General features: G+C 38.8%; 1 protein-coding gene across 7 annotated transcripts in view; it reads left to right on the top strand.

Moving 5' to 3' along the window:
* DISC1 (DISC1 scaffold protein) overlaps nucleotides 1–13,388 on the top strand; it is a 406,407-nt gene that overhangs the window by 86,715 nt on the left and 306,304 nt on the right. Inside the window, exon 4 of one of the 7 annotated variants that reach the window (XR_002726289.2) lies at nucleotides 12,514–12,644. The exons of 5 other annotated variants lie outside the window; for them this stretch is intronic. Coding sequence is in view for 1 of the 2 variants with exons in the window: in XM_023191799.2 (XP_023047567.2) it covers nucleotides 12,415–12,461 (47 nt within the window). In the remaining variant the exon portion in view is untranslated. Of the gene's footprint in view, nucleotides 1–12,414; nucleotides 12,492–12,513; nucleotides 12,645–13,388 lie in introns of all 7 variants that reach the window. One more of the 7 variants, XM_023191799.2, reaches the window with a different exon arrangement.

Genomic DNA, 13,388 nt, shown 5'->3' with positions numbered 1-13,388 from the left:
ATATATGGCACAACCACCACAAAACTTAAAACAGTGTCAAAGAGTTTTGTTAGCAAAATGGTAGAGTTTGCAGCTCCAACTTTGTTTCCCCACAGAAACATCAAAAAATGAACAGAAGCCATTAGAGCCAACATGGTCAGAACTCTGGAAAATAGGCAAAAGTTTACAGCAACCAAGCAAACACTGAATAAAGAAAAAGGCCACTTGAAAATGGTAGGAAACTTTGTAGCATTTTTATTTGCTCATGTCCCTACCTTCTGTCTAGCAAGACAGTTCTCTTGATGATGACAGCCCTCATTCCCAGTGTAGGACACTGGTCCCTGATTACAGAGGGACTAGAGAAGACCTTACTTATTGTGGATGTCTGTTGTAACCTGTCTGGGGGCTACCTTAAGGACTGACATAGGCATGTATTTCTGTTTAACCTAACTCAGAACATAGGCTGGAAAAATGGCAGGCATTGCTTGCAAATGCTCAAAGTGAACTAACAAACTGCAAAAACCTGGGGCAAAAGATTACTGGTTGAGGTGTACAATAGGCCATCTAAAGTCCAGGAACAAAAGCTGGGAGAGAGTCTGTGAAATTAGGACATTCAAAAGCACCATGTATACAGGAAAATGTAGAAAGCCATGCGTATATCTGGGGCAAGATACATGCTAAGAAAATAGAAGAGAAGACCCTAAGCTTTCACTTCAGGCTGATCCTTGAGTTAGGTGTAAGGTTAGGTAAGTATTTTAGGAGTTCCCCAGCACAGAGCCAATCTGCAAAGACTGGGAAAGGAAGTTTGGAAAAGTACCTACAAATGGACTATTATAGCCATCAAAAATAAACACCAGCAAACCCTGGGGAAGGGTGAGAGTCTGATAGTCAGAGTTTGCATTACGATATTTAAGTGCCCAATGTTCAACAAAATATCACAAGGCATACAAAGAAATGAGAGCATAACGCCCATTCAAAGAGGCAAAATAAGTGGACAGAAACTATCCCTGAGAAAGCCCAGACATCAAATTTATTAGACAAATACTTTAAAATGATTGTCTTGATGTCCAAAGAACTGAAAGAAAACACGGACAAAGAACTAAAGGAAACCAGAAAGACAATGTATGGACAAAATGAGAAGATAAATAAAGTGACAGAAATTATAAAAATGGATCAAACAGAAATCCTGAAGCTGAAAACTGAAAACTTAAATGAAGAATTTACTAGAGGGTTTGACAGAAGATTTGAACAGGCAGAACAAAGAATCAGTGAATTTGAAGATACTACAATGGAAATTGTTGAGTTTAAAGAGCAGAAAGCAAAAAGAATGAAGAGAAGTAAAGAGAACTGAAGGGACCTCTAAGGCATCATGAAGCAGTTATATATACATATACATACACATGTATATATATGTGTATATATATACACACACATACACGTATATATGAGTTTCAAAAGGAGGAGAGAGAGAGGGCCAGAAAGAATATCTGAAGAAATAATGGCTGAAGACCACTTTCTAAATTTGTTGAAAGACATGAATCTACAAATTCAAGAGCTCAATGGACTATAAACTCAAAGAGTTTATATGGAAACACATTAAAATTAAACTGTCAAAAGCCAAAGACATAAAGAATCTTGAAAGTAGCAAGAAAGAAACAATTTGCCACATACAAGAGATCCTCAATACATTAACAGCAATTTTCTCATCAGTAATCATAGAGGCCAGAAGGCAATTGGATGACATGTTTAAAGTGTGGAAAGAGGGGGCAAGGGAAGGGAGAGCATAAGGACAAATGCCTAATGCATGTGGGGCTTAAAACCTAGATGCTGGGTTGATAGGTGCAGCAAACCACCATGGCACATGTATACCTATGTAACAAACCTGCACGTTCTGCACATGTATCCCAGAACTTAAAGTAAAAAAAAAAAAAAAAAAAAAAAAAAAAAGTGTGGAAACTCTATACTCAGCAAAATTCTTCTTCAAAAATGGAGGGGGAAATTAAGACATTCTCAGATTTTAAAAAGAGCTAAGGAAGTTTATTAGCACAAGACCTGCTCTTCAAGAAATACTAGAGGGAGTCCTACAGGTTGAAATGGAAGGACACTAGACAGCAGCTTATATGAAGAAATATAAGATCTCAGTAAAAGTAAATATATTGATAAATATAAAAGCCAGCATTGTTGTATTTTTGATTTATAGCTTCACTTTTTATTTTTTTCATGATTTGAAAGACAACTACAGAAAATTTATTATTTATAAAGTCATGTATCTATGTTACTGGGCACACAGGGTAAAAAGATGGAATTTGTGACAATAATAATGTAAGGAAGGGTGGAACCATATAAGAGCAGAGATTTTATATGCTATTGAAGTTGGTATCAGTTAAAATTAGATTGTTATAACTTTAAGAATGTAAATGTAATCTCTATGGCAACCACAAATAAAATATGCACAAAAGGAAACGAGAAGGGAAATAAAATGGCTTAATACTAAAAAAGTCAACTAAATACAAAACAAGGCAGTAATGGAGGAAATGAGGGACAAAAAATGTATATGGTATGTGGAAAATAAATAACAAAATGGCAGAACTAAGTTATTCTCTATCAGTAATTACTTTATTATTATTAATTAATTTTTAAGAGCCAAGGCTGGGCGTGGTGGCTCATGCCTGTAATTCCAGCACTTTGGGAGATTGAGGCAGGTAGATCACCTGAGGCCAGGAGTTTGAGACCAGCCTGGCCAACACCGTGAAATCTCGTCTCTATAAAAATACAAAAATTAGCCAGGTGTGGTGGTGGGCACCTGTACTCGGGAGGCTGAGGCAGGAGAATTGCTTGAACCTGGGAGGCGGAGGTTGCAGCTGAGATCGTGCCACTGCACTCTAGCCCAGGCAACAGATTGTCTCCAAAAAAAAAAAAAAAAGAGAGAGAGAGAGACTGTTACCCAGGCTGGAGTGCAGTGGCATGTTCATAGCTCACTGTAGCCTTGAACTCCTGGGCTCAAGCAATTCTCTCACCTAAGCATTCTAAGTAGCTGGGACTACAGGCACACACCACTGTGCCTGGCTTTTTTTTTGTGCCTGGGTGATTTGTGAGATTTTGGTGCACCCATCACCCGAGCAGTATACACTGTACCATATTTGTAGTCTTTTATCTCTCACCCACCTCCCACTCTTCCCCTCAAGTCCCCAGAGTCCACCGTATCATTCTTATGCCTTTGCGTCCTCATAGCTTAGCTATCAGTGAGAACATATGATGCTTGGTTTTCCATTCCTGAGTTACTTCACTTAGAATAATAGTCTCCAATCTCATCCAGGTCACTGCAAATGCTGTTAATTCATTTCTTTTTATGACTGCATAGTATTCCTGTGTGTGTGTGTGTGTGTGTGTGTGTGTGTGTGTGTGTGTGTATGAGTTTCTTTATCCACTCACTGATTGATGGGCATTTGGGTTGGTTCCACGATTTTGCTATTGTGAATTGTGAATTGTGCCACTATAAACATGTGTGTGCAAGTATCTTTTTTGAATAATGACTTCTTTTCCTTTGGGTAGATACCCAGTAGTGGGATTGCTGGATCAAATGGTAGTTCTACTTTTAGTTCTTTAAGGAATCGCCACACTGTTTTCCACAGTGGCTGTAATAGTTACATTCCCACCAGCAGTGTAGAAGTGTTCCCTGTTTACCATATCCATGCCAACATCTACTATTGTTTTTTTATTTTTTTGATTATGGCCATTCTTGCACATTTCTCTGATCATTAGTGATGTTAAACATTTTTCCTATGTTTCTTGGTCATTTATATATCTTCTTTTGAGACTTGTCTATTCATGTCCTTAGCTCACTTTTTGATGGGATTGTTCATTTTTTTCTTACTGATTTGTTTGAGTTTGTTGTAGATTCTGTTTATTAATCCTTTTCAGATGCATAGATTATGGAGATTTTTTCCCATTCTGTGGGTTCTGTTTACTCTGCTGACTGTTCCTTTTGCCATGCAAAAGCTCTTTAGTTTAATTAGGTCCCAGATATTCATCTTTGTTTTTATTGCATTTGCTTTTGGGTTCTTGGTCATGAAATCCTTGCCTAACCAATGTCTAGAAGGGTTTTTCTAATATTATCTTCTAAAATTTTTGTAGTTTCAGGTCTTAGGTTTAAGTCCTTAATCCATCTTGAGTTGATTTTTATATAAGGTGAGAGATGAGGATCCAGTTTCATTCTCCTACATGTGACTGGCCAGTTATCCCAGCACCATTTGTTGAATAGGGTGCCCTTACCCACTTTATGTTTTTGTTTACTTTGTTGAAGATCAGCTGGCTGTAAGCATTGGGGTTTATTTCTGGTTTCTCTTTTCTGTTCCACTGGTCTATGTGCCTATTTTTATACCAGTACCATGCTATTTTGGGGACTATGACCTTACAGTATATTTTGAAATCAGGTAATGTGATGCCTCCAGATTTGTTCTTTTTCTTTAGTCTTGCTTTGGCTATGTGGGCTCTTTCATATGGAACATACGAATTTTAGAATTGTTTTTTCAAATTCTGTGACGAATGATGGTGGTATTTTGATGGGGATTGTGTTGAATTTGTAGATTGCTTTGGGCAGTGTGGTCATTTTCACAATATTGATTCTTCCCATCCATGAACATGGGATGTGTTTCCACTTGTTTGTGTCAGCTATGAATTCTTTCAGCAGTGTGTTGTAGTTTTCCTTGTAGAGGTCTTTTGATTCCTTGGTTAGGCTAGATGAAATGGATAAAATAGGATTTTTTATCTTGACTCAAGAAGAAATAGAAAATCTTGAAATAAAGAGATGGTGTGAATAATTATCTAAACTGACTCAAGAAGAAATAGAAAATCTTGAAATAAAGAGATGATGTGAATAATCAAAAATCTCAATATAGAGAAGTCCATGATCAGGTGGCTTCACTGGTTAATTCTAGCAAGAATTTATGAATAATTTAAACCAATTTTTCTCAAGCTCTTCTGAAATGTAGAAGAGAAGGGAAGACTTCATAACTCATTCTGAGGTCAACATTATCCTGATATCAAACAGATGCAGATATCACAAGAAAGAAAATTACAGACCAGTATCCCTTATGAATACAGTTGCAAAAATCCTCAACAAAATACTAGCAAGTGAATCCAACAGCACATTAAAAGGATTATATACCACAACCAAGTGGAATTTATGACCACGTAGAATTTATCCTAGGAATTCAAGGTGCTTCAACATAAGAAAATTACACGACATTAATAGAATGAAGGAAACACACACACACACACACACACACACACACACACAAACACACACGCTTATCTCAGTTGATGCAGAAAAGATATTTGACAGAATCCAACAGCTTTTCATGATAAAAAATCCGTTAAAACTAGGAATAATATGGGGCTTCCTTAACATGATAAAAAAATTTATGAAAATTGATAGTTAACATCGAACTTCTCAAGATCAGGAACAAGATGAGATGCCTGCTTCCACTGTTGTTATTCAACATTGCTCTGCAAGTTCTAGTCAGAGCAAAATAGATAAAAGGCATCATAATAGAAAGGAACAAGTAAAATTATCTCTATTTGCAGTTGACATTATCCTATATGTAGAAAACCTTAAAGAATCCACAAGAAAGCTGCTAGAGCTAATGAACAAATTCTATGAAGTTTTAGGTGTGAAAGTCAGTCATGTTTTTATCTACCTAGAATGAACAATCCCAAATGGAAAATAAGAAATAATTCTATTTATAATAGCATTTAAAATAATAAAATACTTGGAAATAAATATAACCAAAGAAGTGAAAGACTTTTACATTAAAACATGTAAAATATATTTTACCTTGAAACATGTAAATAGAGTTTACATTGAAAAATGTAAAATATCCCAGAAATACACCCATATATCTGTGGCCAATTGATTTTTGACAAGGGGTGCCATGTACATTCAATGGGGGAAAATAGTTCTTTCAACAGGTGGTGCTGGGGCAACTCGATTTTCACATCCAAAGAATAAAGTTGGACTCCTGTCTCACACCTTACAGAAAGTTTAACTCCAAATTGTGCAATGATTGTGGACAAAAGTTTGGTGGTTCTTCAAAAAGCTAAACATAGAATCACCATATGATTCAGCAATTCTACTCAGGTATGTATGAAACAGAGACAGAGAGAAAGAGAGAGAGAGATGGGGGAGAGAGACAGAAAGAGAAAAGAGAGAGAAACAGAGAGGAGAGAGAGAGAGAAAGAGATAGGAGAGAGAGAAAGAGACAAGGAGACACAGAGAAGAGAGGCAGAAAGAGAGAGACACAGGGATTGAGAGAGAGAGAAAGATACAGAGAGAGAGACAGAAGGAGACGGGGGAGTCTCTCTCACACACACGCGTGCGCGCACACACAGTATGCTGGAGGAAGCTCTATCATCTTTTATGAATCTATCTTAAGAAATTATGTTGTTACTTCCACCACATGGATTCATTTGAAACAAGTCATCAAAGTTGTCCCATTTTCAAGGGGAGAAGAATTAGACCATTTTTTTTTTTATGTCAAAGAACTTGTGGGCATATTTTAAAATGATCACACCACTTTATTCCATGTGGCAATTGAATACTTTTGAATTAACAACACCATGACTAGAGAAGAAAAAGAGACTTCCCCTCTTGGATCCAGTATGAAAACCTTCAGGAAAGGATTGGGTTAGGTGCTGACTCCTTGGACCAATGACTATAACCAAAGGGATGAGGTACTGTAATTAGCCAAGCCTGGTTATCTGTCTGTCTCTGTGATGAGGTGGGTACATCTGTTAGGAGAAAATGGGGGAACTGGTGCAGTGCAGATAAAAATTGTAGCTAGTATGCTCTTGCCTAGTGAAACATGCACATATGAAGCAATTAGGAATAATTGAGAGCAGCATATGAATTTAAAAACGAGGGATGTTAAAAATACATAAAGAAGATTAAAATGAAAACACTGCTTACAGAGTTCGTTCATTTGGTCAATACAGTCATTTCTGTCCCAAAACTTGGTCTTACATGTTAGCTTGAAGTTGCCTCTTGCAACAGATTTTCCAGACTTTAGTCTGATGTTTACCGGGAAGCAAAGTAACCTTTGATTGTGTCTGACTGTGGCTGTCTTTCGGGGAGCTTTATGTGCTAGGCTCAGGAAAGGTTCAACCCATCAATAGGTTATCACATGTGTATACTCTGGGACTGATTGGACCACATTTTCTCACTGAATTGACTGATTGATGAATTCAGTGGGCAGAATTAACTCTTATATGTCTACTTGAATTGCCAGTTAGAAATAATTAACTCTTAATCAGCTTGGGCTAGTCAGTACTAAAAGCACCTTCATGAGCTGTGAAAATTTTAATGCATTTATTTACATATTTAGTTTTAAATTTTAGTATATTGTTAGTTGAGGTATAGTTTCCAAACAAAGAGCTGCGAAATGTTTAGTAACTGTTTCTGTACCTCTGGATGAGGACAGCTCAGCTGGGAATGGAGGGGGACTGGGTGAGGAGACCAGAATGCCAGTGTGCCCACGCAGCACACTTGTGTTTTGTCTTCTGTCCTTGAGTGCTGGTTTGTTCCTGGATAAACTAGGCATCATAATACCTACCCTGCTGTGTGGGTGGAAGGTTAAATGTGATAATGATGTGTGTGAGATGCCTGCACCGTGCCTGGAGGTATTGAAGAATTATTTGCTCCCTTTTCTTTTTCTACCTACCACTTACCTCCTACCCCCGGGTGCTACATGTTAGAAAACACTGTGTAAAGTGTGGATGCTTCTGAAAAATCTCCCTGCCAGCAGTTAGCACCAATAGCATGCAGAAAATAAGATGGAATGATTTGGCTTCTTCTCTGTTTGGCAATAAGAAGCTTATTTGCACATAGCCTGATTTCTTTCAATCTGAAAAAAAAAATTGGAAATGAAGTAAAGCAATATATATTAAAACATGCAAATTCTAATGTAGCATTTAAAGCTTGACTACTCTTCACATCTTCATGTGGCAAACTATTTTTTTTCCTCTGCAGTCTAAATTTCATGACCTTGAATCTCTCGTTTTCTGCCTGATGCTTTGTTGCATGACATTGGATGACATTGAGCAAATGAAACTGAAACCCTGCTTGGGCTTTGAAAGAACTGGCAATCCTGCTTTTGAGAGTGGAAGGAAAAAAATGGAAAGGGGAAGGAGGAAAATGGAACATATATGGAATACTAAAGAAAGAGAGAGAGATTGAAAGGTTTCTGTCTTCTGATTGTGTTTCTGTGGGTCTCTGCTGTTTTGTGGCCTTCACCCTCATGGGCAGAGAAGGCTAAGGTACAATTCTCAGGTAACTATTTAATCTTTCCATTTAAAATGGTAATGTACAAACATGGAGTCCATTTCCTCTGCATAATGGCAATGAGATGGCACCTGTGCTCCTTCGAGGACCTCCTTGCTCTGGGTGATAGACTGGACAGCTAATTTGTTTTTATAAACTGTCTGGGCACTTAATTAAATCTTTCATCCTGTCTAATAAAAAAATCAACATCAAATCCACCAGCAACACGTTCTGGATGGCAGAGAGGCATGCCAGAAGAAAATCTGGAGTGGCGGTTCCTTCCAGATTTAGCAAGCTCTGCAGCTTGTCTTTGACTGTTCTCTCATCCTGTTGCTTGGCCCAGCTCCTATTCCCAAGTCAACGAGGACTTCAAAGCATGGTGTGAATGCATCAGTGGCTCTAGAGGCCCTGTCTTTGGGAGATGAATTGTGGCCCATTAAAAAAAAAAGTTCTCTAGGGAAATTTGAATAAGTTTCCTGCAAGTCTTGGAAATAAAACCTTTATGGTGTATAAATATTTGAAGGTTTATCAAAGTCTTCAGTTGGAGGAAGGCAGGCCCTTGGCAGGACCAAAGGGCATCTCACGAGTGGGTAGAAAGTTAGAGGAGGAATTGTTCTTTTCTGCTTTGGTGTTGGTAGTGGTAGTTGGGGATCTCTAGGCTGATTGTGTATGATCTGGAGTGTGGAGCCTTACTGCAGTTTGAACTGGTCAGAAAAGCCAAGGCCTGCCTCCTTTGCTGACTCTGTCTCACTGAGCCATAAGCGTGGGGTTCTGCATTGGCCATTTCAGTCTTGCTTGTCGATGAGGAAAGGTAGATCAAGTGGGTCAAGGTGGCAAGGGCCGTGTATTCAGAGTAGGGACTGAGTGGAATTGGAAAATAAGCAGCAGTGAAGAAGAGAGATCACCCCAGTGATCTTCTCATTGCCAAAAGTCTCCAGGTCCCATAGACTGAGCACCATTCAGTAATTCTATGTGTTGTATGAATGATTCCGACAATTCCATGACCTCCTTACTTCATTTGCCTGCTTGTCATAGTGTGAGAATTGTTTTCTTTGTCCATTTGTTTCCTGACAGTCAAATCTCTTCATTAATAAGAAAAAAGACTTGAATTCATGGCACCATTTTATTTCCCAATACTATTGTATAGAATGTCAAACCTAAGATCTAAAGACTCTTTTTCCCACCATCCCTCTAGAAGTTCCCCATCTTTGTTATAGTTCAGCCCAGCTCCTCTCGCTATATCCCCTATTACAATGAATGGCAAGTCAAACAAAAAAAGCCTGGGGATCATTGTGGACTTTCAGCTCTCCTGGGACATGAGCCACTACACCTTTTCGATCTTATCTCCTAAGTATCTCTTCCTTCTGTCCTTTGATCTCATAAGTTTTGTCTGGACACACGCACTTGCCTCTTATTGGGTCATTGGTTTCTATTTTCATCCCCCTGCAAATCATCCTTCTATCATCCTTCAATCCCTCTCCAGTCATCCTTCATGTTGTAACCAGTCTTCTTTCTAAAACTCATTTACGATTGCTTTTCTACTTCATCTCTCTGTGTGACTAATGTCACTATCAGGACAAATGTTAAATATTGCCTGACATTAACAGCTTCTTGCCCTGGCCCTTGCTTAGCTTTCTAACTTCATTTCTTGCCATTCCTTCCCACTTCAAGCAACTTTCTCTCTCTCTCTTTTTTTGATTTTTTAAATTTGAGATGGAGTTTTGCTCTTGTTGCCCAGGCTGGAGTGCAATGGTGCAATCTCAGCTCATCGCAACCTCCGTCTCCCAGGTTCAAGTGATTATCCTACCTCAGCCTCCCGAGCAGCTGGGATTACAGGCATGTGCCACCACATCCGGCTAATTTTGTATTTTTAGTAGAGATGGGGTTTCTCCATGTTGACCAGACTGGTATTGAACTACTGACCTCAGGTGATCCACCCGCCTTGGCCTCCCAAAGTGCTGGGATCACAGGCGTGAGCCACCATGCCTGGCCACAACTTTCTCTTTAGTCCCTCAGTAGTTCCTGAAGGCTAACTGTTCCTGAAGTACTACCTTGTCCACTGTTTAGTACCTCTGCCTGCACTTACCGCGTCCTTCTCCTACTAGGTCATCCAGACTTGGTTTCTGGTTGGTCATGGTGTGGTTCATGCCACAATCCTAGCTTTTTAGAAGGCTGAGGTGGAAGGACTCGAGGCCGGGAGTTCTAGACCAGCCTGGGCAAATAGTGGGACCCCATGTCTATAAAAAATTAGCCAGACATGGTTCTGTGCACCTATAGTCCCAAACGTGGGAGGCTGAGACTGGAGGATTGTTTAAGCCCAGGAGGTCGAGGCTGCAGTGATCTATGATCATACCACTACACTCCAGCCTGGGTGACAGAGCAAGATCCTGTCTCTAAAAAACAAAAAAGACTTGGTTTCAGTGCTCCTTCTTTTGAGTGGTTGGTGTATTTCTCTATCCTCATACATATTGTATTTCAGTATAGCTATTGGCTGTCCTCTTGGCCAAACTGTAAGCCTCCTGGGGAAAGAAAGAGACCCTATCTCATTTTTACTTTTTATCCCCAGCACTTAGCATAGTGCCTGGTCAAAGTAGCCTCTCAAGAAGTGGTTGTTGGGTGAACAAGTGAATTCATCTTATTATCTCTTATCATCTTATTATCACTATTACGTTATTAATAGCTGATAATTCTACTAACAATAGAATTATAAAGTATTAGCACTTTTCAGGTCAACCTCATTAAAAACCTGACTTCAAAGTTTAATTCTGCCATTTGCCAGCTGTATAAGCTTGGACAAATTACTCTTCCTAAGCTTTATTTTTTCTATCTATAAAATGGGATAATAGGGTTGTTTGGAGAGTTAAATAAGATGGTGCAAACTAAATATTTGGGTTATATACATTCAGAATGAATGTTTGTTAAATTACACTCACCAGTAAAATGTTTAGATATTTTCGATCTGTTAGAGGTAGACTTTTTAATATCTTTGTGTTTTTGTGTTCAAATTTATTTGTGAACCGATTATTTTCTTAGATAATCATTTTCTTAGATAACCTTAGCGCAGCTAATTTGATGCCTGTTGAGAGTAAAGAGAAACCAGAAAGCTCACAGCAGAGGGACTTTTTCATATTTCACAGTAGACAAACAAAGTTATTTTCCATCACAGCCATGTATTGGGCGGAATGACCTTTAGTAGCTGATGACAGCGATGTAGCAGAAGGGACAGTTTTCCACTTGACCTTTATACAATGTGCCAGCTTGTCTCATAACACAAAATAAGTTGCAATTGACAGGCTTGGTAGAACACTGACCTGACAGGAGACAGACACTGAAGCAGCCCTTGTTTGCTACTGAGTGTGGCAACTTCCATATACCCAAGGGTGACTTAGAGATGACTACTCCCTAAGTCACGGCCAGAACATTTAGCATAATTAGTTCCTCTGGGAGTTTATTGTGAAGTGAGATTTGCTCATAACGAATTTTCATTACCAACGTCTTGGTTACTCGCATGTATCCCACTATATAGTCTTTTTGACTTTTCTCTTTGTTAGCTCTCTTCCTCTCCTCTTTGCTCCTCGCTTTTACCACAGGATGTTTTCTTCTTTTCTCTTTTTATTTATTTTATTATTTTTTTAAGACAGGGTCTCACTTTGTTGTCCAGGCTGGGGTGCAGTGGCGTGATCATAGCTCACTGCTGCCTCAAATTCCTGGGCTCAGGTGATCCTCCTGCCTCAGCCTCTCAAGTAGCTGGGGTTACAGGTGCATGCCACCACACTTGGCTAATTTTAAAAATTTTTTATAAAGACAAGGTCTCACTATGTTACATAGGCTGGTCTTGAATGCCTGGCCTCAAGCGATCCTCCCACTTTGACCTCTCAAAGTGCTGGGATTACAGGTGTGAGCCACTGCACTCGGCCTCTTCTCAGCTTTTCTAATGCTTCATTTTTGCCATTCCCTAAACTTGACTACTTTTAGTTTTCTACCATTTTTTCCCTTGGGGCTTTTCTGCATGAGGGCTAAAATGTGAAGTTCGTAAGTTTCTTACTTCTCCCAGATAGTCACAGGGCAGAAGTGGTTCTGAGCAGCAGGTAGGAAACGTGTTGTCGTATCGTTTACAGGTTTGTTAGAGGAAGTTGCTACTAGTCACCTCAGGTTGCACACCTAGTTCTGACGTCGACTGCATTAATAACCACAGGTAATTTACTTTACCTCTGCAGGAAGTCACTGGAAGGGTTACATTTTCATTTGGGGTGAACAGCAAGCAACTGTGGGTATGGATCATGAAAATTGACAATGGAAAATGGGCATGCCATTCTGGTACTTTTCCCAGCTTTTTTTCCAGAGCCAGGTCTGTCCTGATGTGAGAAATGATGTCCTCATCTGCCAAATAAGTACAATAACATTAGCTCTACCTACCTCGCTGGGCTGATGAGAGAAACAGAGGAAATGATACATATAAAAACTATGCTGATTGAAAGGAGCTATGTCAACATATTAACTCAGGCTGTCCGTGGTTGGAGTATTATGGATAATGTTATCTGCTTTTTATTCTTTTCCACACTACAGATGGGAAAAAAAAGAAAAAAGGTTTTTAGGAGAGAAAAAATTAGAAGAAAATATTTAAAAATATTCTCTGGAAAGTTAGAATTCTAATAAAATCCTTAGCACCATAGTTGAGGATTTGGCTTCATGCTCCAAGTAAGTAAATCTGGCTGAGATTAATATTTGATGCATATTTATGAAATCAGAAATATCAAAACTATATCAAAAGATATAAATCTTTTATTTTTCTTAAAGACTTTATACAATGAAATGTTCATTTATGTCATATGGACTTTGGGCAGCAACAGAAACTTGGCAACCTGGGGTTGGTGATATTTACAGCTCTTCAACATTTTTGGATCCATGTATTCTCTTCAGAACACCAGAAGGCTGTGCTTTTCAAACTGTGTTCTGAGGAGCCTCAGAGATGCTTTAGGGAAGGCTGAAAGGGAAGCTTCATCTAGAGTACTTCGGTTTCTATCTGTTATTAGTCCAGTAAGATTTCATGTCAAAAAGGGCTCTGTTGCAAAAAAAAAAAAAAAAAAAAAAA

The sequence above is a fragment of the Piliocolobus tephrosceles genome, chromosome 1, assembly GCF_002776525.5.
Source record: "Piliocolobus tephrosceles isolate RC106 chromosome 1, ASM277652v3, whole genome shotgun sequence".
Lineage (NCBI taxonomy): Eukaryota > Metazoa > Chordata > Mammalia > Primates > Cercopithecidae > Piliocolobus > Piliocolobus tephrosceles.
Note: the sequence above shows the minus strand (reverse complement) of the source record. Positions and strands in the feature narration are given on the sequence as shown.